The sequence below is a fragment of the Chiloscyllium plagiosum genome, unplaced genomic scaffold (assembly GCF_037043375.1).
Source record: "Chiloscyllium plagiosum isolate Xiang-an unplaced genomic scaffold, Cpla_swu_hap1 HiC_scaffold_5, whole genome shotgun sequence".
Taxonomy (NCBI): Eukaryota; Metazoa; Chordata; class Chondrichthyes; order Orectolobiformes; family Hemiscylliidae; genus Chiloscyllium; species Chiloscyllium plagiosum.
The window spans coordinates 124,450,164-124,474,593 of NW_028270143.1; the positions used below are offsets into that span (position 1 = coordinate 124,450,164).

Genomic DNA, 24,430 nt, shown 5'->3' on the forward strand with positions numbered 1-24,430 from the left:
TAGAAACCTCGAGAAATCTTGGAAAAGATTCCCAAGCCATGATCTATAAAGGATCCAAGATCATGTTATTCCAGGACTTTTCCCCAGTTCTGGTCCGAAAGAGGGAGGCATTCGATGAGGCGAAGAAGTGTTTAAGGGACTTAAATATTCAGTACTCCTTACGCTACCCAGCGACGCTACGCTTTAACCATGAAGGATCCGTGTATAACTTCGGATCGCCAGAAAAGGCTAAGGAAATTTTGGACTCTCTTAGATAAATTGTAAGAGATAATGGATGTTCGTTTGCCTTCCCCCGACTCCGGTTTATATTCCCCCCCCCCCCTTTTTCTTTTCTCTTACCTTACTGTTTAATATTATCTTGGGGGGGGCGGGGAGAGGGATTTATTTATTTGTTCTCTACTTAACGATTTTCTTCCCCCCTTGGGTTTTTTAAATTATTCTAGTATGTGTGTATGTATATATATATGTATATATATATATATATATATATATGTATGTATGTGTGTGTATGTATATGTATGTATATATATATGCCGGGGGGTGTTTAGTTAATGTTGATGGGGGGAGGTGGTTACCTTATTCTATTTTATCTCTGTCTCTAGGAGTGGGGTTGTTTTCCCTTGTTATTTTGTATTATTATATTTAATTATTATTTGTTGAGGTTGTAATTTTATAGCTATATATGTTTATACATGGTATTAACATTACCAAATATATCCAGGTGTTGGTGTGGGTGGGGGGGGGGGGGGGGGGGGGGGTGGGGATAGGGTGCCCACTGTTAACTCTAGCTTTGTATTATATCTGAGCTATTGAGGAGCGCCTGGGTCAAGGGTGGGGCATTGGTTAGGAGAGGATACGATGGACCTTTGGAAAGGAAGTGACACCCCCTGGGAACAAGGGGGAAAATCTCCATTTAAATACTTTTTTTTATTATTTAGAAATAGTTTTTTATTATACTGTTGTGAGTGTATTAGAGAGCCTTTATTTTTGTGAATTTTATATGCTCTATGCTTGGGATGTTCTGGATAGGGTTTCCCCTCCCGAGGGGTCTCGGATTTGCCCAGACGATTATGGTTGATCAGTCGGTTAAGTGGTGCACCTGGAATGTCAAGGGGAGTAATTCGCCAGTCAAAAGGAAGAAAATATTATCAAATCTCAAGAAAGAAAGAGTTGATATAGCTCTCCTACAGGAGACACACCTATTGGATAAAGAACACTTGAAATTACAACAGGGTGGATTTGATCAGGCCTTTTTTTATTCTTTCAGCTCAAAAAGCAGAGGAGTTGTTATTCTTGTTCGGAAGAATTTCCCTTTCAAAATCCTAAATCAGATAAAAGACGAATCTGGACAATATATTCTGATTAAAGCCCTTATAAATGGAGAGGAATATGGGATTTTACACATTGGAAAGGTTTGGCGTTGGAAAGGTGTTTACCAAATGGGTCTCAACATTGTATAGTGATCCCAAAGCAGTTGTGGTTACCAATGGATTAGGTTCAGATAGCTTCAGTGTGGGTAGGGGCTGCCGTCAGGGATGTCCTCTCTCGCCATTGTTATTTACGCTAATAATTGAACCACAAGCAGAAGCTATACGAGCTGATCCTAATATAACGGCCCCGAGGATTGGTACAGGTAAACATAAAATTACCCTTTATGCAGATGATGTTCTTCTATTCCTCAGTAATCCTCTGATGTCCGTACCTCGCCTAATCCAAGTTATTAATACATTTAGCGCATTCTCAGGCTATAAAATTAATTTCTCAAAATCGGAGGCTATGCCAATGGGTGGCCTTGCTATGATACCCCACTTAGTGGATGGATCCCACTTTCCCTTTCGGTGGTCCCTGGAGGGTTTCTTATATTTAGGCATTTTTATTACTCTAGTATTTGGTCAGTTATACAAGGCTAATTTTGTGCATTTACTGGAGAGGATAAGGCAGGACCTCCAGCGATGGGGAGACCTTCCAATTTCCTGGCTAGGTAGAATAGCACTAATTAAAATGAATGTCCTGCCCCATCTCCTATACCCTATGAGAATGCTTCCAGTGATGCTGCCGAGGATGGCACTACGTAAATTATATGGCTGGTTGCATTCCTTTATCTGGAATCATAGGCAGCCCCTCATTAAGCTGAAGAAGCTACAGATGCCACAGGCAAGGGGAGGATTGGACTTCCCAGATTTTAGGAAATATCAGTTAAGTTCCCTATTAAGTTACATAGCTGATTGGGTCTTGTCTGATCCACAATCAATCTGGTTGGACATCGAGGCCTCTCAAGTAAAATACCCACTTATTAACCTTTTATTTTCAGACAAGAGGAAAATCATTACAGATCACTGTAAAAACCCTATAATACTAAACACAATTAAGGCTTGGAATATAATGCGGCAAAATGAGGGCAACTCACATAAAACATCCCCCTATGCGCCGATAGTGGGAGCATGGGGATTCCAACCGGGGTTTACAGATGCCACTTTTAAACTCTGGAGATCCAGGGGTATCTCATGTCTAGGGGACCTATTTAAAGGTGGGGTCTTGATGTCTTTTGAACAGCTGCGTCAGAAATTCGGATTACCTAATGGAGACCTCTATCGATACTTCCAAATTCGAGATTATATACAGAAGAAGACTACGTTATTGGATAGTCTTAACAAATCAGATAGAGAATGTAGAGTACTACAACCAATGGGGGTATCCTCCATCAGTACTATTTATCATTTACTACATGATGAAATATTGGGAGATATAGACAATCTGCTTAAAACATGGGATCAGGAATTGGGACTAGAAATCTCTATAGAAACGTGGAGTGACATTTGGGAAAACGCCAGAAAAATCACTATCTGTAATAGAACTCAGGCTATCCAGCTGAAGATACTTCATAGGGCCCATATAGCACTGGATCGATTGGCAAAATTTAAGGCTGGAGCATCTCCAATGTGTCCCAAATGTAAAATAAAGGTAGGCACTCTTGTACATTGCCTATGGACCTGTCATAAGATCCGTAGATTCTGGACTAAAGTAGCAAGTCCTTGACAGAAATTTTAGGAACAGAAATTAAAGTGGACCCTGTATCTCTCCTTTTGGGCTTTTCGAACTTCCCTCCCTGGATATGCACGGGAAGAGATTATTTTCTATTCTCTGTTTCTGTGCAAGGAAAAATATTTTGGTAAACTGGATGGCTGAGGGTTCCCCTGGACTTTCAAATTGGCACAGATTAATTATGGAATGTATTCCCCTTGACTTCCTTACAAATACAGTGCACCGAAAGACCGAATTATTTTATAAAATATGGCAGCCCTTCTTGAATAATATGAATACAGATATTTCGGCTATCCTAACAAGGGCTTTTATTTAATTGAGATTACGAACCTGGCTGGTCCGGGGCCCCTTGGGAGGGGAATCCCGCATGAATACGGGTTTTATTACATTTGATGTTAACACATTCCGAGTTTGTATCTTACTACTCAATTTCTATGTTATCCGTTTTTTTTTCTCTCTTTCTCTTATTTTAATAATGTAAGAGACTTAAATATACACTCTGGTTAGTTGTAGGTTAGATTAGTAATTAGTTGAGTTTTGTTTTATTTTCTCAGTATTTTTCTTTTGTTAAATTTTGATTATTATATATTTAAGATTTAATTGTATATCAATGTTTGTACTTGAGAGTTTTGTTTATTTTTGTAAACTTGTAAAAATGTTAAATTTCTAATAAAAATATCTATTAAAAAAAAGAAAGATGGTAAGGAAAAGCTAGGGAACTATAGACCAGTAAGCCTGACATTGGTGGTCGGCAAGTTGTTGGAGGAATCCTGAGGGACAGGACTTACATGTATTTGGAAAGGCAAGGACTAATTAGGGATAGTCAGCATGGCTTTGTGTGTGGGAAATCATGTCTCACGAATTTGATTGAGTTTTTTGAAGAAGTAACGAAGAGGATTGATGAGTGTAGAGCGGTGGACGTGATCTACATGGACTTCAGTAAGATATTCGACAGGTTCCTCAAGGTAAACTGGTTAGCAAGGTTAGATTTTGTGGAATTCAAGGAGAACTAGCTATATGGATACAGTACTGGGTCAAAGGTACAAGACAGTGGGCGGTGGTGAAGTGTTGCTTTTCAGACTGGAGGCCTGTGGCCAGTGTTGTGCCACAAGGATCAGTGCTGAATCCACTGCTTTTCATTATTTATGTTAATGATTTGGATATGACATAAGAGGTATAGTTAGTAAGTTTGCAGATGAAACCAAAATCAGAGGTGTAATGGACAGCAAAGAAGGTTACCACAGACTACAACAGGACCTTGATCAGATGAGCCAATGGGATGCGGATTGGCAGATGGAGTTTAATTTAGATAAATATGAGGTGCTGCATTATGGAAAAGTAAATCACAGCAGGACTTACCGTATATAGCAGAGTCATTAAGGACATTTAAGCAACTGGTGGACAGACACATGGAGAGCAGTGAGTTGAGGGGTGCGTAGGCTATTATATTTTACATTAGGATTAAACCTCGGCACAACATCGTGGGCCAAAGGGCCTGTTCTGTGCTGTACTTTTCTATGTTCTATACTCGAGTAATAGTCAAACTTTTTGACTACTTTTTAAGGTTAAATTTATGGGGTCAACTATTACATGGATACTACTTTTGAGGGGCTGAAATTCATGCCCATCAAAATTTATACTGTATCATTAGCAGAAGCCCAACTGATCTGTAAACAAATAAAGGGGGGAAAAAAACCCCGAATTTATGGTAATTCTGAAAACCTGGAACAGAACATAACAGCCAGCGGACTGGAAATAACAGCCAGCGGACTGGAAGACCGGGAGTAGAGCGGAACAATCGGCAAACTGGAAATCTGGAGCGGAACATGACGACCAGCACACTGACTCATAAACGTTGATCTGTTATCTGTGAAGAACTAGGGTCAACTTTTACACAAGATATCTGGAAAATTCCAGGTTATTTGGCCAAAAATAGGGGGTCGACGTCTACATGAGATCGACTATTACTCGAGTATACAGGATATACTCTTAATGGTGAGATCCTGGGGAGTGTTGCCGAACAAAGAGAAGTGCAGGTTCATGGTTCCTTGAAAGTGGAGTCGCAGGTAGATAGGATAGTGAAGAAGGTGTTTGGTATGCTTTCCTTAATTGGTCAGAGCATTGAGTACAGGAGTTGGGAGGTCATGTTGCGGCTGTACAGGACATTGATTACATGACTTTTGGAATATTGCGTGCAATTCTGGTCTCCTTTCTATCAGAAGGATGTTGTGAAACTTGAAAGGGTTTCGAAACATTCACAAGGATGTTGCCAGGGTTGGAGGATTTGAGCTGTAGGAGAGGCTTGTAGGGGGTGGTGTAATTTTTAAATCATTAACTGCTGTAGTAAGCACATAGTAAGTACAAAGCCACCATTTTAGTCTTCTCTACCTTGTAGTAAGCACGAGCAGACACTCCCCCAGATTTTCATGAATGGAACAATGGAAACAGCTTTCCACGTGGCTGAGGGACCGCCCACAACCACAGCTGTACGTCATCATCCATATAAGGGAGAAGCGGGGAACTCGAACACTGATTGGCTGGGTGAATAACCAAATAATCTCATCCATCAGGAGGACAGTGGGGAACTTTAACACTCATTGGCTGAGACAGTAGAAGGCCCAGCCCACTCCTACATGTATATAACGTGCGGGGATTACAATCTGTGTGTGTGCCTCGTGGGAAGCCATTGAGGTAACACCCGGTTCTGCAGAATTGAATAAATAGTTTTGGACGAACTCCTCCGTGTCTTTGTTCTTGGGAAGGGAAGCAGAGTGCCTGATGGGGGGTCGCAGAGTCCCCTATCTTGCACAGGCTGAATAGGCTGGAGCTGTTTTCCCTGGAGCGTCAGAGGCTGAGAGGTGACCTTATAGAGGTTTATAAAATCGTGAGGGGCATGGATAGGGTAAATAGACAACACCTTTTCCCTGGGGTCGGGGAGTCCAGAACTAGAGGGCATAAGTTTAGGGTGAGAGGGGAAAGATTTAAAAGGGACCTAAGGGATAACTTTTTCACACAGAGGGTGGTACGTGTATGGAATAAGTTGCCAGAGGAAGTGGTGGAGGCTGGTACAATGACAACATTTTAAAGGCAGTTGGATGGGTATATGAATAGGAAGGATTTAGAGGGATTTGGACCAAGTGCTGGCAAATGGAACTAGATTAGGTTAGGATATCTGGTCGGTATGAACGAGTTGGATTGAAGTGTCTGTTTCCGTGCTATACTCTGACTGTTATGGCTCTGACTGTAGTAGAGCACAGGGAGAGTAGCACTGGACATACTGAATAGTTATCATTTCAGTCCTAATCCAGTGGGTCTCTCTCAGTGTCAGTTAAGGTTAAACTAAACCTATATGTGATAGTTAATGAATGCACCGCTTGTGCCTTTCACACAAGAAACAAGCCTCTATAATGGGAAATTTTAGATTTAATAAAAAGGCAAATCCTTTTATAGGTTATATGTTTGTAAAGCTAATACAGCGAAATGTTTACATTGATTGACTTGTTGGAGAAACTTGAGCATTTTCAATTTCTGCTGACACTATGAGACAAACATAGCTTCGTATTTTTCGTCAAGTGTCCCTCTTCCTTGCACTGAGAATTTTACCGGTTTCTCACCCAGAATTCCTTGGATGACAATATTTGTATGATACATTTTCTCATCCCTGTGTTGGAATAAAACAAAACAAAATTACTTCACATACAGGAGTGAGTGAGTAGAAATCAGAAAACAAATAAACAGCCTTTAGCAGCAGCAGAAAAAGTCCTGAGGCTGAAAGTGATCATCCAGTGTTCAGATAATAACCCCAGCTTTTCGTCGTATCCTTTGCTATCTTCCCTCTGCACACTCTCCCCACTGTTTCTTAAATTCTTAAGCCACTGTACATTCCCCAACTACCACATTCCTTGAATTTAAATTTATACCTCTGAGTTATTGGCTTCAACAGCATTTCATTGAAATCCTCATTACCAAACTCACGGTGTGGTCAGACAAGACATATAACCGTAAGTCGAGAGTGTGGTGCTAGAAAAGCACAGCAGGTCAGGCAGCATCCGAGGAGCAGGAGACTCAATGTTTTGGGCAAAAGCCCTTCATTAGGAGGGCTGATGAAGGGCTTTTCTGATGATCGGGCCTTTGCCTGAAACGTTGACTCTCATGCTCCTCATATGTTGCCTGACCTGCTGTGCTTTTCCAGCACCACATTCTCAACTGTAATCTCCAGCATCTGCGGTCCTCACTTTCTCCTAGTTGACATGGGGTAAACTCTCCTGCTTAATTTAAAACCAGCAACACAGAAAAGATTCATCCCGTGCAATAATCTGTGAAAATTCAAGAGGCCAAGAATTATTTAAAGTAAGAATTAACAACTTAATTTCTTAAAGTATAGCAGAGAATAATTAACTAACAACTATTTACAACTCCGTCCTCTAACCTATCGTTTACCTTGCCCTTCCACAATACTAGTCCGATAAAACTCTCAATTAAGATTAACAAAACAAAACTTCTTATCTCAAAACCAGGCAGTTTTTGGTTCTTCTATTTGGATCTTCCTGTGTCTTCTTTTCTTCTTCTTAGGGATTCTGCTGCACAGGTAACTGATTGATAAAGGTACTTTTAAGAGAGCTATTTTTCAGGCAGTCTTTTTACATGCTGGTAGCTTGGCAGTTGTCCTCTCAATTGTTCAATTTTCCCCAGTCTTATACCCCCAAAGCATCGGATGGTGTCATTGGCTTTTAAGATTGTCAATGTACTAAATTCAAACTGGATTGGAGTTTGGTATTTTTGGGGGTATAATTTAAACTGATTGGCCTACTTCAAATCTGTTTTGTCGTTTCCAGGCAACCAGCTACTCTAGCTACCCCAGTAACTGGAGCACCTGTTACACTGTATCATATTGAGAACACTTGGTGCTGTCAGGTAACTCTCTTAAAGGTACAGTACACCCACATCATCATGACACATAACCTTAAGACCATAACCAGTCCAGCCACATCAATGTTATGACTAAAAGGATGAGTCTGAGGCTGGATTCTGAATTCTACAGAAGTAACTCAAAGATTCTCAGTGACCTGCTACTACCTACAACATAGAAGTCAACAATATGACAGATACTCTCCACTTGCCTGGAGATATGCAACACTAACACCTCAAAATCATCAGGACAAAGCAGGCTGTTTGATTGGCACTCCATCACCATCTTCAACACTGGCTCCCTTCACCATCAGTGCACAACCATATCACAGTATGTACAGTCTTTCAGATGCAGTGCAACAACTTTCCAAGCCTCCTTCAAAAGCACCTTTCAAGCCAATTTAAAAAAGCAAACAGTGCGGATACTGGAAATCTGAAATAAACACAAAATGCAAGAGGAACGCAGCATTTGTGGAGAGAGGAACTGAGGCATAGAGGTTCACAGCATGAAAACAGGCCTTTCGGCCCAACTTGTCTATACCATTCAGTTTTCACAATTTAAACTAGTCCCATTTGCCTGCGTTTGGTCCTTATCCCTCCACACCTACCCCATCTATGTACCTATCTAAACATTTCTTAAATGATTAAACTGTACTTGCTTCCACCACTACCTCTGGCAGCCCGTTCCAGACACTCACCATTCTCTGTGTGAAACAAAGTTGCCCCTCTGGATCCTTTTATATTTCTCCCTTCTCACCTTAAACCTATGCCCTCTAGTTTTAGACTCCCCTATCATAGGGAAAGGCTGTTAGCTATCTACCTTATCTATGCCTCTCATGATTTTATAGACCTCTATAAGGTGACTCCTCAGTCTCCTATGCTCCAGGGAAACAAAAATGATTCATATTGAAGGTGCTTGAAAAGATGGTTTTTATGCTTAAAACCAACATAGCTGGAAATCAGAAACCAAAAGAGAAATAGAACATAGAAAAGTACAGCACAGAACAGGCCCTTTAGCCCATGATATTGTGCCGAGATTTAATCCTAATGGAAAATATAATAACTTAACCTACACACCCCTTAACTCACTGCTCTCCATGTGCATGTCCAGCAGTCACTTAAATGTCCCTAATGGCTCTGCTTCCACCACCACCGCTGGCAACGCATTTCATGCATTCACAACTCTCTGTGTAAAGAACCTTCCTCTGATGTCTCCTCTATACCTTTCCCCTAATATCTTAAAACTATGACCCCTCGTACCAGTCAATCTTACCCTGGGGAAAAGTCTCTGGCTATTGACTCTATCTATTCCACTCATTACCTTGTATACCTCGATCAGGTCTCCTCTCTTCCTCCTTCTCTCCAGAGAGAAAAGTCTGAGCTTTTTCAACCTTTCTTCATAAGGCAAGCCCTCCAGTCCAGACAGCATCCTGGTAAACCTTCTTTGCACCCTTTCCAAAGCCTCTGTATCTTTCCTATAGTAGGGCGACCAGAACTGGACACAATATTCCAAGTGTGGTCTCACCAGGGACTTGTAGAACTGCAGCAAAACCTCGCCGCTCTTAAACTCGATCCCTCTGTTAATGAAATCCAAAACACCATATGCTTTCTTAACAACCCTATCCACTTGGGTGACAACTTTGAGGGATCTATGTACTTGCACACCCAGATCCCTCTGTTCCTCCACACTGCCAAGAATCCTGTCTTTAATCCTATATTCAGCATTTGAGTTCAACCTTTCAAAATGCATCACTTCGTATTTATCCAGGTTGAACTCCATCTGCCATTTCTCAGCCCAGCTCTGCATCCTGTCTATGTCGCGCTGAAGCCTGCAATAGCCCTCGATACTATCGACGACACCTCCAACCTTTGTATCATCGGCAAATTTACTAACCCAACCCTCAACCTCTTTGTCCAAGTCATTTATAAAGACTACAAAGAGCAGAGGCCTAAGAACAGATCACTGCGGCACACCACTCAACACTGACCTCCAGGCAGAATACTTTCCATCTACAACCACTCTCTGCTTTCTGTCAGCCAACCAATTCTGAATCCAGATAGCCAAATCTCCCTCTATCCCATACTTTCTGACTTTATGAATGAGCCTATCATGGGGAACCCTATCAAATGCCTTGCTGAAGTCCATATACACCACATCCACTGCTTGACATTCGTCGACCTGTCTTGTCAACTCCTCGAAGAACTCAATAAGACTTGTGAGGCATGACCTGCCCCTCACAAAGCCATGCTGACTTCCTTTAATCACATTACGCTTTGCCAAATAGTCATAAATCCTATCCCTCAGAATTCTTTCCAAAACTTTGCTGACCACAGACGTGAGACTGACTGGTCTGTAATTGCCAGGGATTTCCCTATTGCCCTTCTTGAAAAGAGGAACAACATTTGCCTCCTTCCAATCCTCCGGTGCGACTCCTGTGGAGAGTGAGGAGGCAAAGATCTTTCACCAGCGGCTCAGCAACCTCCTTTCTCACTTCCCGGAGCAGCCTAGGACTTATCAATCTTAATGTTTTCCAAAATTTCCAGCACATCAGCTTCATCAATCCTGATCTGGTCAAGCCTGTATCCCAGCTCCTCAAAGTTCTCATTCACAACAAGGTCCCTTTCCTTAGAGAAAATGGAATAAATACTCATTTAGGGCTTCCCCTATCTGCTCAGATTCCACGCACAAGTACCCTCCGCTATCCCTGATCAGCCCTACTTTCTCCCTGATTATTCTCTTATTCCTCACGTATGAGTAAAATGCCTTTGGGTTCTCCCTAATCTTATCTACCAAACCTTTTTCGTGCCCCCTCCTGGCTCTCCTCAGTCCATTTCTGAGCTCCTTTCTAGCCAGCCTGTAATCCTCTAAAGGTGTGCTAGATCCTTGCTTCCTCCACCTTACGTAAGCTGCCCTCCTCCTTTTGACGAGAAGCTCCTCTGTTCTCGTCATCCAAGGTTCCTTAATCTTACCCCTTCTCATCTGTCTCAGTGGAATAAATGGGTGCATCCACATTTTTGCTTTACAGAGGACAACAATCTGATGTCTCAGTTCAATATAACAAAGATTTGAGAGCACATGTTGATACCTGGCCTTGAATGTGATCTGTATCGCCGTTCGACTTGTTGATAAATAGATGGAGTGGGCCTGTAAAACACCAAGCTCAGGACAAATTTCAAACACACCCTGGTCCTCCTGGCTTTCAACTGGAGCTGTGGAGAGATGAGAAGAGTTCAACATTGATTAACACTATCCATTCAGTCTGGCAACAAAAGACAGTTCACCATTTCCCCCTGGACAGGAAGAAAGTGAAGGAGTGGGATGGAGGACTTTCAAAATGTTGGTACTCTCTTGCCTTGTTGCCTCTGTTGTGTGACAGTCCCAATCCCAGCTTCACCAATGCCACTTTGTCCATTCCTGGATTGGCCAGTCTGAGTTTTTGTTCACTCTTTCAGGGGATGGGAACAGATTTGTTGCCCAGGAGAAAGTGAGAACTGCAGATGCTGGAGATCAGAGTCAAAGAGTGTGGTGCTGGAAAAGCACAGCTGGTTAGGCAACGTCCGAGGAGCAGGAGAGTTGATGTTTCGAGCATAAGCTATTCATCAGATTTGTTGCCCAGCCAAATTGCCCTTGAAATCATCAATAAAGTATCGGTAACAGAAACAGAAATTACTGGAAAAACTCAGCAGATCTGGCAGCATTTGTGGAGAGCAAAACAGAGTTGATGTTTAGAGTCCAATGACTCATCTTAAGAACTGAAGGACTGGGAAATGATGTTTTTTTCTAAAGGGGAAGAAGGAGCAAGTCAAACGGATAATGAAGGTTCCCAGAGCAAAAGACAAAGGGAATGCTAATGATGGGAGAAGAGTGATTGAGATGCTAAATGTTAATGATATGTTTGGATAGGTGAAACTAGGTACGCTGTCCTGACAGCAAAGCCAACAAGATGGAGGTGGAAGTGTATGAAATGGCGGACTGTACTACTCATGCTCTGAAATAGTTTAACTCAATATTGAGTCCAGACGGCTATAAATTACCTGAGCAAAAAATGAGGTGCTATTCCTCCAGCTTATTGCAGTGGAACACAGTGGCCTAAGATGGAAATGTTAGCATAAGAGCAGAATGGTACATTAAAGTGGCAAGCAACTGGAAAGCCCCTTCACAGGACCCAACAAGTTAACTCTGTTTCTCTCTCCGCAGACACTGCCAGACCTGCTAAGTTTCTCCAGCAAATTCTGTTTTTGTTTCAGATTTTCAGCATTGGCAGGTCCTTGTTTTTTTTAATAAAGTGCAAATCCTGCATGGTCCTGCATCCCTGCTAAGAACAACGATGATTGGGCCTCCTTCTGGGAATGATTGTTGCATCCAAAAGAGAGCCTTTTCATCTATTCAGGTTATTAGATGCGAGCCCAGATCATGGAGATGAAGGAATCTAGAACTAGAGGGTCCTCCATTTACAACAGAGATTTTTTGAAACCTTTTCCAAAAGTGGACAGTGTTTTGTGTGTTGAATAATCGATTGTCACATGGTCAGTTGATGAACTTGACATCTTATGTAATTGTCAGCCCAAGCCTGGATGGCATCCAGGTCTTGCTGCATTTGGACTATTTCCATATCTGAGGAGTCACAGATGGTGCCTAACATTGTGCAATCATCAGGTGAACAACCCCACTTCTGACCTTAGGATGGAGGGAAAGTCATTGACGAAGCAGCTGAAAATGGTCGGGCCTAGAGACACTGCCCTGAGGAACTCCTGCAGAGAAGTTGTGGAGTTAAGATGAACGCCCTCTAACAACCAAAACCATTGTCTGATGTACCAGGTATGACTCCAACCAGTGGAGAGTTTGCCCCCTGACACCCATTGGTTCCAATTTTGCTAGGGCTCCTTGATGTCACACTCAGTAGAATGTAGCCTTGATGTCACAAGGGGAGGTAATGGACTAGTGGTTTTCTGGCTGGACTATTAATCCAGAGACTCAGGTAATGTTCTGGAGACTTGAATTTAAATAAAAATCTGGAAGTAAGAGTCTTATTTTGACAATACTTATTCCTGAAACATCGACTCTCTTGCTCTACAGATGCTGCCTGATCTACTGTGCTTTTCTAGCGTCACACTTTTTAACTCTCATTTCCAGCATCTGTAGTCCTCACCTTCTCCTATTCATTGTTGATTGTTGGAAAACTCCATCTGGTTCACTAATGCCCTTTAGGGAAAGAAACTACCATCTAGTTTGGACTACATGTGACTCCAGACTCACAGCAATATTGTTAACTCTTAACTGCTCTCTGGGATGGGCAATAAATGCTGGCCTAGCCAGCAACATCCATATTTAATGAATGAATTAAAAAAACTGTCTTCCTCACCTCACCCCTCTGGAGTTCATAATTAATTTGACCAAACGGCCCTTCAGCAACTCAAACTGAGTGTTAGTGCATATACTGATCATGAAACTACTGGATTGTTCAAAAACCCATTAGGTCCATTAATATCCTTTAGGAAAGATAATCTGTCATCTATCTGGTCATGTCAGTTGTAACTCCAAACCCACAGCAACATGGTTGACTCTTAATTACTCTCTCCAGTGAATTCACAAGCCCCACTCAGCAACGTTCCAGGAGGGTGGCTCACCACCACCTTCTTAAAGACAATAAGTGCTGACTTTGCCAGTACTGCCAATAATCCGGGAATGAATTTTTAAAAAGTGTTCTGATTAGCCAACTATATGGAGGGTTATTGGTCTGCTTTTGATAACTGAAGAGCACACAGAGTGGGGAGCTTTGACAGTTAAACCTTTATCTCCTAGAGTCTGTATGTTTATCATGGATTTCCCTCCTATACCCTTGGATCTAATCCAATTTACAACCCTTTGCATTTAAAAAGAAACCAAATGTTGAAATAATGCTGTTTGCTATTAGTGCTGAAGTCAATTACACATGAAATCAAACAATGCTCGCTCTCATTTCCCTTGGTCCCAAGTGGACCTCCAGAGGTATGTGTGTGGCATGGCTTCTGGAAAGGAAAGCCATGCATCAGGTCGCTGATCCATTTGGAAGGAACATTGGTATCAAGTTACTGTTCCAAAGAAGTGTAATATTGGACTAGAAATGTTCACTTTATTTCTCCCTCCACAGATGCTGCCAGACCTACTGAGTTTCTCCAGGATTTCCCTTTCTCTTAAATCAGATTTCCAACATCTGTATTTTGCTTTTATACATTTGGTACTATGTTAATCTCCCAACTCTGTGTTGGAAGCTGGGATTACACACCAACTGTCCACAGCCCACACGTTTGGAAGACCTATGATGAACTACATTGGTGTACAAAATGGATGGTAATCCTCATCTCAGTGAGTAAGGCACTTCAAGTCTTACCAATTGTTGCAGACCAGAAACTCTTTGACCCCGTCCTGTTCAGGAGGAAGATCTCCTTTCTCCTGCATTGTCCAACCAAGCAGATTCCAAAATTGACACTGTCGGTGGAAAGCTCAAGGAACGGCAGGTCGAAGAAAGCATGGAGAGGAATGAGCTGTAAAGAGGAATCTCAGTTTTCAATCTCAGTCTTTCCCACAGCACAGGTATTCCATACAGTATTTCAAATAACAGAACAAACATTTGTAAATTTGTATTTTGCCAGTCAGGAACAAATGGAGGGTGTATCATGAATGAAGAAGAAGGTAATAAAGTTGCTGTCAAAAGAGATGTCATCTATGATGTGATCTAAATTGAGTTCATCATTATCCTCCAGGTGAACTGATTGTTAGGGAAAATAACCCAAATATCACTGTAGTAATAAAATGACAAAAAATTGGCAATTCAGTTACAAATACCAAGACCAATAAAGAGGGCACTCAGGAGACTGCATAGCTTCGCCACTTTGCATTAACTTTATTTGAATTACACATCTTTTCCTGGTTTGTTGAAGCTCTATAACTGCTATAACGTTTGATTAAGAGCTGCCATCTTGCTGAGGAAACAATCACGCTAATTAACTTTCTGAAACCTGCTGTGGAAGCTCTGCTCACATTTTGACAGTTGTGATAAATTGCAGCACAGTAGCTGAGATAATCCGTAAACAGTCAAAATTCGAAAGAAAACAACAAACATCATTCAAAAAGAAAAAAGCCAATTTTCCCCATCTCTCACAGTTAACTGGTGGATTCTATAAAAAAACAAATAGAGTCATAGAGACATACAACACAGAAACAGACCCTTTAGTCCAACTCGTCCATGCCGACCAGATATCCTAACCTAATCTAGTCCCACCTGCCAGCATTTGGCCCATGTCCCTCTACACTCTTCCCATTCATATATCCATCCAGACACCTTTTAAATGCTGCAATTGTACCAGCCTCCACCACATCCTCTGGCAGCTCATTCCATACACGCACCACCCTCTGCGTGAAAAAAGTGGCCTAATGAAATACTTTATACAGTTCCAACATAACCTTCCTGCTTTTAAGCTCTGTGTCTCAGCTAATAAAGACAGGTATCCCTTACGCCTTCTTAACACCTTTATTTACCTGTCCCACTATTTTAAGGGGCTGGTGGACATGGAAACTAAGGTCCCACTGATCCTTGGTGTTTCCCAGGATCCGACCATTCATTACGCATTCTTCTGTCTTGCTTGACCTTCTCTTAGAAAGCAGTGAATCTATGAAATTTATTACCGCAGAGTGTTCTAGAGGCTGGGTCATTAAATATACTCAAGGCTGAGAGAAACTCATTTTTAATCAGTAAGGGAATTAAGGATAATGCTGGAAAGAATGGAAAGTGGAGTTGAGGATTATCAGATCAGCCACGATTTCCCTGAATGGTGGAGCAGTCTCAATAGGCCAAAGCCTAACCTCTTCTCCAAACCTTATGTTCTCACTTCTTTCCTTTTCTCATGGGGGATGCGGGCATCACTGGCTGGCCAGCATTTAATGTCTGTCCCTAGCTGCCCTTGAGAAGCCCATATAATATCTTAACTGTCTCCCTCAGCAATGTGGCTGTCCCTGCATCACATGGTCTCCAGCCGTTTAAGAAAATAGTTCACCACTATGTTCTCCAGATCAATCATGTATTGGCAATAAATAGATACAAAACTGGCTTCATCATAGGAGACAGAGGGTGGTGGTGAAAGGATGCTTTTTGGAATGGTGGGTTGTGACTAGTGGGTGTTTCACGAGGATAAGTGCTGGGACCTCTGCTGTTTGTGGTCTACATAAATGATTTGGAGGAAAACGTGTCTGGTCTAATTAGTAAGTTTGCGGATGTTACAAAGATTAGTGGAATTGCAGACAGTGAGAAGGACTACCAGAAGACAAAGCAGGATATAGATCTGTTGGAGGCATGGGCAGAAAAATGATGGATGGAATTTAATCTGGATAAAAGTGAGGTGATACATTTTGCAAAGTCAAATACAGTTGGAAATTATACAGTAAATGGCAGAATCCTTAAGAGTATTGATATGCAGAGGGATCTGGGTGTACATATTCACAGATCACTGGAGATGGCAGTGAAGGTGAATAAGGTTGTAAAAAGGGTCTATGGCATGCTTGCATTCATTGGATGGGGCATTAAGTATAAGAATAGGCAAGTCATGCTGCAGCATTACAGAACTTTAGTTAGGCCACACTTGGAATATTGCGAACAGTTCTAGTCACCACACTATCAGAAGGATGTGGATATTTTGGAGAGGGTACAGAAAAGATTTGGAAGGATGTTGCCTGGTATGGGTGATTTTAACTATGAAGAAAGATTGGATAGATTGGATTTGTTTTCAAATCCAAAGGGTTGACGGGCGACCTGACAGAAGATTATAAGATTGTGAATGGCATGGACAGAGTGGAAAGTATGAGATTTTTTTCCCAGGGTGGAGGGGCCAATTACTAGGAAACAGAGTTTAAGGTGCAGGGAGGGCAGAGTTTACAAGAGATGTGCAAGACAAGATTTTCACACAAAAGGTGGTGAGTGCCTGGAACGTAGTGCCAGAGGAGGTGGTGAAAGCAGACACAATAGCAGCATTCAAGTAGCATCTGGACGAATACACGAATAGGAAGGGAATACGGATCCTTTAAGTGAATACAGTTTTAGAATGGAAGAACAATAATTGTCAGTACAGGCTTGGAGGGCCAAAGGGCCTGTTCCTATGCAGTATTGTTCTTTGTTCTACTTTGTTCTAAGTGCTGGTCCAGTCACGTGATATAAACTAATTAATAAAAGAAGAATAATTCTTATGAGGAGGAAAGAGAACCTGATACAAAAACTTCAAAAGGCCTTTGTACATGTATCCTCTGCCCCTGTATCTTACCTGTGTTGTCTTGTTGTTGTACTCAATCACAAGGTCCTGCTTAAACTCCAGTTTCCGTTTTCTCCTTGGACTCCAATATTCCTGGGATTTCAACAAGTCCAGAGAAGTGCAAAATGCAATGGTGACCTGCAAAGAAAACCAGGAATCATTAGTGTTGTATAGCACTGGGTACCTGTTTGCATTGTTACAACTGAAGTTGGAGGGGTGCACTGACTCTTTTTTAATCCCACTCCTCCACTGGTTTTAACACGCCCTAAATATAACCATGTTTATGATATGAGTAATTCTATAACGACTCAGATATAGGGAGTGTCAGGTTCAATATTAAAAGCAAATCAGCCACGTTTCTTTAATCAATTGCAAAGAATTGTTTTATTGTCAAAAACAAACTTACTCAAACAAAGGTAAAATAATTAATGACAAACAGTTTGGACTATGCAAATATAGATTCTATGAGCTTTCTAATAAGCAGGTGCACAAGCAAACTTGTACAAATAAACATGTGCAAACATTAAAAAACATACAATACACACACACACTTCTACAGAATATTACATTGGTAAAGAACAGCTAAACTCATGAGAAATGGATAAGTCACGATTGTCCCAAATACTCTGATTCTGAAGCTAGTCTGTACACACAACTGGTGGAATGCCTGGCTGAATTCCCTTTTCTTCAAACGGTGGGGCATATTCAAACAAATCCTCTCCAGCAATTACATCTAAGGATACGAAAATAGTGTGGGAATATGGCACTGAGGAGGATGGGTCAAAATCCTGGAATTCTCTTCCTTAAGGTCTTGTGGCTGTTCCTACACACCAAGGATGGCAGGAGTTTAAGAAGTCAGCTCATCACCACCTTCTCAAGAGCAATTAGGGGTGCGTAAAGAATGCTGGCCTAGACAGAGAAGTCCATATCCCATGAACAAATTAAAATAAATGTATCACTCTCACAGTATTTTGTAAAAACCCATTCAGTCTATGTATGATTGAACTGGTAAATATGTATTAGGTTTATAGCATAATATTTTCAAAGGAGGCAGGAGCACATGATTGGCTAGCATACTAAATGCTGTAAAGATGGATAAATGTTTATCCTAGGTGTATGAATTCATAAATGTGGCACATTTAAGAACACAGATTTTGGTACATTGTTGACTCTGCATCAGTAACCTTGGCCAGGAACTGCTCTCATGCCTTTGATGTAAGTGTGACAAAAGCACCTTCTGTATGTGTAAACAGAGTTTCTGCTGCACTTCTGGCAACATTACACATTAGGCTCCGGGAAAGTTCCTCAACATAGATAGGGCTATGACTTTAAGGTAATGCTAATGGGAAGGGGTGGAGAGAAAACTCTCATGACATCACACTTCAGAACCTAATTTGAGAGAAGGTTGTAGTTAAGTCTCATTCCCCTATATGCCCTCCTTGCTGACACTTACATGCGTGCATTGTTGGGGATATAGTACCAGCATCTTCGCATTCTCTTCCCTGTCACTGTTCGAAGATTTAAGGCTGTTTTTGGGGTCCACATTCAAAATGCAGAAAGGTCGTTTCAGCAAAAACTGAAAGTACAGAGGAGTCTCAGTGGAATTCGTCAGTTTGAAGCCACGCGTCGTCAGGATTTCCTTTTGGATCTGGATAGAGAGAGAAGGTGGGAAGAAAATCAGGGAAAGAGAATACATAGTTCATGTTACTGAATGGGTACGGTTTGGAATACACTGACAGGGTGGTGAATGCAGGCATCACACAGGAATTGAATAAATATTTGAAGGAGGAAAAAAAATGCAAGGATATAGAGAAAAGGTGGGAGTGCAGACCTAAATGAAACACTGTTTGGTGCAGATTCAATGGGAAAAATGGTCTCCTTCTGTGTTTTACAATCTATGATTCTATAAAATCTATAGAATTCCAGCCTCTCACTGATTAAGCAGAAAGACTAATACTCCTGCTGTGCTGAAGAAAGAACTAGTCTGGGGAGAGTACTGCCACCAGTTATCTTTGTTTTAATTAATTCAGAGGTCCTAATTGGTTAAAAATAGAAGATGAATTACTCATTAATTTTAACACAAAGAGACACTCATATAGTCCATTCTGGGGAAGGTGGGACTTGTACATGAAGGACAGGTTGCACCTGAACTGGAGGCGCACAAATATCCTGGATGGGAGATTTGTTCATGTGGTTCAGGAGGGTTTAAACTAGTTTGGCAAGGGGATGGGAACCAGAGCTACATATCTGGGGGGGGATGTAGTTGCAGATGGGGCAGTGACAGGATGTAGTGGATCTATCGGGAAGGTTTTTCATGTGGTGAAACAAAGGGATCAGTTAAAGTGTGTCTGCTTTAACGAAAGGAGTGTCAGAAATAACAGTGACGAACTTAGAGCATGGATCAGTACTTGGGACTATGATGTTGTGGCTATAACGGAGACGTGGGTTTCACTGGGGCAGGAATGGTTGCTAGACGTTCCAGGGTTTAGAACATTTAAAAAGAACAGGGAGGGTGGAAAAAGAGGAGGGGGTGTAACAAATTAAAATAAATGTATCACTCTCACAGTATTTTGTAAAAACCCATTCAGTCTATGTATGATTGAACTCTCTGATTGCTAATCAGAGAGTGCATCACAGCTACAGAAACGAAGGTTGATGAGGAAGGTTTGTCTACTGAGTCAGTATGGATTGAAGTTAGAAACAGCAAGGGAGCAGCCACCTCATTGGGGGTTTACTACAACTCCCTAATAGCAGTAGGGAGATTGAAGATCTCATAGGCTGGCAGATGTTGGAAAAATGCAGATATAGTAGGGTTGTTGTTATGGATGACTTCAACTTTCCCAATATTGACTGGACTTCCTTAGTGCAGATGGTTTGGATGGAGCCATTTTTGGCAGGTGTCCTCAGCAGGGTTTCCCTACACTATCCCAAAATCATCCATGAGCTTATCTAAGGATTGTTTAAATCTCCCTAATGTGGCTGAGTTGACTACCTTAGCAGGTAGGGCATTCCACGCCCTTACCACTCTCTGTGTAAAGAACTTGCCTCTGACATCAGTCTTAAATCTATCACCCCTCAATTTGCAGTTATGCCCTCTCGTACAAGCTGACATCATCATCCTAGGAAAATGTCTTTCTCTGTCTTCGCTATCTAATCCTCTGATCATCTTGTATGTCTCTATCAAATCCCCTCTTAGCTTCTTCTTTCCAATGAGAAAAGACCCAAGTCTGTCAGCCTTTCCTCATAGGACCTTCCCTCCAGACCAGGCAACATCCCAGTAAATCTCCTCTGCACCTTTTCCAATGCTTCCACATCCTTCCTGTAATGGGGCGACCAGAACTGTACACAATATTCCAAGTGTGGCCGCACCAGCGTTTTGTATAATTGCAGCATGATATTGCGGTTCCAGAACTCAATTCCTCTACCAATGAAACCTAACACACCGTATGCCTTCTTAACAGCACTATCCACCTGGGTGGCAACTTTCAGGGATCTATATACATGGACTCCAAGATCCCTCTGCACATCCACACTACCAAGAATCTTTCCATTGACCAAGTACTCTGTCATCATCCTGTTATTCTTCCCAAAGTACATCATCTCACATTTAGCTGCATTGAACTCCATTTGCCACCTCTCAGCCCAATTCTGCAATTTATCCAAATCCCCCTGCAACATGTAACATTCTTCCAAACTGTCCACTACTCCATCGACTTTAGTGTCATCTGCAAATTTACTAATCCATCCACCTATGCCTGCGTATAAGTCATCTATAAAAATGACAAACAGCAGTGGTCCCAAAACAGATCCTTGTAGTGCACCACTAGTAACTGGACTCCAGACTGAATATTTTCCATCAACTACCACTCACTGCCTTCTTTCAGAAAGCCAGTTTCTAATCCAAACTGCTAAATCACCCTCAATCCCATGCCTCTGCATTTTCTCCATCAGCCTACCACATGGAACCTTATCAAAGGCTTTACTGAAGTCCATGTATACCACGTCAACTGCCCTACCCTCATCTACATGCTTGGTCACCTTCTCAAAAAACTCAATGAGGTTTGTGAGACATGACCTGCCCTTGACGAAACCATGTTGACTATCTGAAATAAAATTGTTGCTTGCTAGATGATTATAAATGTTATCTCTTATAATCCTTTCCAAAATCTTTCCTACAACAGAAGTAAGGTTCACTGGTTTATAATTACCTGGGTCATCTCTGCTGCCCTTCTTGAACAAGGGCACAACATTTGCAATCCTCCAGTCCTCAGGTACTAAACCTGTAGACAATGACGACTCAAACATCAAAGCCAAAGGCTCTGCAATCTCCTCCCTAGCTTCCCAGAGAATCCTCGGATAAATCCCATCCATCCCAGGGGACTTGTCTACTTTCACTCTTCTAGAATCGATAACACCTGTGCGTAACTAACCTCAATCCGTTCTAGTCTAATATCTCATACCTCATTTTTCTCCTCTACACTATTCTCCTTTTCCTGAGTAAACACCGATGAGAAATGTTCATTTAGCACCTCTCCAATCTCTACAGGGTCCACACTCAAATTACCACTTCTGTCTTTGACTGGCCCTATTCCTACCCTAGAGGAGAAAGTGAGGTCTGCAGATGCTGGAGATCAGAGCCGGAAATGTGTTGCTGGAAAAGCGCAGCAGGTCAGGCAGCATCCAGGGAACAGGAGAATCGACGTTTCGGGCATAAGCCCTTCTTCAGGAATGAGGAAAGTTTGTCCAGCAGGCTAAGATAAAAGGTAGGGAGGAGGGACTTGGGGGAGGGGCGTCGGAAATGTGATAGGTGGAAAGAGGTCAAGGTGAGGGTGACAGGTCAGACTGGGGTGGGGGCGGAGAGGTCGGGAAGAAGATTGCAGGTTAGGAAGGCGGTGCTGAATTCGATGGATTTGACTGAGACAGGGTGGGGGGAGGGGAAATGAGGAAACTGGTGAAATCCGAATTCATCCCTTGTGGTTGGAGGGTTCCTAGGCGGAAGATGAGGCGTTCTTCCTCCAACCGTCGTTTTGTTGTGGTCTGACGTCAGACCACAACAAAACGACAGTTGGAGGAAGAACGCCTCATCTTCCGCCTAGGAACCCTCCAACCACAAGGGATGAACTCGGATTTCACCAGTTTCCTCATTTCCCCTCCCCCCACCCTGTCTCAGTCAAATCCATTGAATTCAGCACCGCCTTCCTAACCTGCAATCTTCTTCCCGACCTCTCCGCCCCCACCCCAGTCTGACCTCTCACCCTCACCTTGACCACTTTCCACCTATCACATTTCCGACGCCCCTCCCCCAAGTCCCTCCTCCCTACCTTTTATCTTAGCCTGCTGGACAAACTTTCCTCATTCCTGAAGAAGGGCTTATGCCCGAAACGTCGATTCTCCTGTTCCCTGGATGCTGCCTGACCTGCTGCGCTTTTCCAGCAACACATTTCCGGCCCTATTCCTACCCTAATCAACCTTTTATTCCTCACATGCTTATAGAAAGCTTTAGGATTCTCTTTTATTCTACTTGCTAAAGACTTGTAGGGAACTTGTGTGTGGAGTCTGAGCAGATAGGGAAAGCCCTAAATGAGTGAGAAAGGAGGATGCTAAGCCGCTGGCGAAGATCTTTATTTCCTCACTCTCCACGGGATTCGTACTGGAGAATTGGAGGGAGGCAAATGTTCCTCTTTTCAAGAAGGGTAATAGGGAAATCCCTGGCAATTACAGACCAGTCAGTCTTACATTCTATGTTCTATGTTCTATGTACATATGACTCCAGACCCACAGCAATATTGTTAACTCTTAACTGCTCTCTGGGATGGGCAATAAATGCTGGCCTAGCCAGCAACATCCACATTTAATGAATGAATTAAAAAAACTGTCTCCCTCACCTCACCCCTCTGGAGTTCATAATTAATTTGACCAAACGGCCCTTCAGCAACTCAAACTGAGTGTTAGTGCATATAGTGATCATGAAACTACTGGACTGTTCAAAAACCCATTAGGTCCATTAATATCCTTTAGGAAAGATAATCTGTCATCTATCTGGTCATGTCTGTTGTAACTCCAAACCCACAGCAACATGGTTGACTCTTAATTACTCTCTCCAGTGAATTTACAAGCCCCACTCAGCAACGTTCCAGGAGGGTGGTTCACCACCACCTTCTTAAAGACAATAAGTGCTGACTTTGCCAGTACTGCCAATAATCCGGGAATGAATTTTTAAGAAGTGTTCTGATTAGCCAACTATAAGGAGGGTCAGCAAGATTTTGGAAAAAATTCTGAGGGATAGGATTTATGACCATTTGGAAAAGCATAGCATGATAAAAGGCAGTCAACATGGCTTTGTGAGGCCCATATCCCTCCAAACCCTTCCTATTCATATACCCATCCAAATGCTTCTTAAATGTTGCAATTGTACCAGCCTCCACCACATCCTCTGGCAGCTCATTCCATACACGTACCACCCTCCGTGTGAAAACGTTGCCCCTTAGATCTCTTATATATCTTTCCCCTCTCACCCTAAACCTATGCCCTCAGTTCTGGACTCCCCGATCCCAGGGAAAAGACTTTGCCTATTTATCCTATCCATGCCCCTCATAATTTTGTAAACCTCTATAAGGTCACCCCTCAGCCTCCGATGCTTCAGGGAAAACAGCCCCAGCCTATTCAGCCTCTCCCTATAGCTCAAATCATCCAAGCCTGGCAACATCCTTGTAAATCTTTGCGCTTGACTTCACTTTCCCTACTGAAGAGTGCAGGACATCATCAGATCAAGTGAACCTTAATACAATCGGCAATATTAATCCTTTAAGAACCATTACCTTATGGAGCAAACACCCAGGACGAAGTGAGGATCATAGAGCTTATGATCATAGAAGCCCTACAGTGTGGAAACTGGCCATTTGATGTTTGCACATTGTACACTGTTAAATTTCATGGGAGGCAATGGCCTAGTGGTATTATCACTAGACTATTAATCCAAGAAACTCAGTTAATGTTCAGGGGACATGGGTTCAAATCTCACTATGGCAGATAGTGGAATTTGAATTTAATAAATAATCTGGAATTAAGGATCTAAGGATGACCATAAAGCCATTGTCAATTGTCAGAAAAGCCCATCTGGTTCACTAATGTCCCTTAGAGAAAGAAATCTGCTATTCTTACCTGATCTAGCCTACATGTGACTGAAGACCCACAGCAATGT

At 42.2% G+C, this 24,430-nt stretch overlaps 1 protein-coding gene across 5 annotated transcripts in view; it reads right to left on the bottom strand.

Annotated features, from left to right (window-relative positions):
- Nucleotides 1-6,457: 6,457 nt before the first annotated feature.
- Nucleotides 6,458-24,430, bottom strand: part of dlec1 (DLEC1 cilia and flagella associated protein) — a 185,372-nt gene continuing 167,399 nt past the window's right edge. For all 5 annotated transcript variants that reach the window (XM_087987630.1, XM_043690852.2, XM_043690850.2 and 2 more), the window contains 5 exons: nt 18,683-18,877; nt 17,242-17,367; nt 14,322-14,475; nt 11,037-11,160; nt 6,458-6,703 (listed from right to left, as the gene is read on the bottom strand). In XM_087987630.1, coding sequence (XP_087843756.1) covers nt 6,580-6,703; nt 11,037-11,160; nt 14,322-14,475; nt 17,242-17,367; nt 18,683-18,877 — 723 coding nt within the window. In that variant the 3' untranslated portion in view covers nt 6,458-6,579. The remainder of the gene's footprint in view (nt 6,704-11,036; nt 11,161-14,321; nt 14,476-17,241; nt 17,368-18,682; nt 18,878-24,430) is intronic.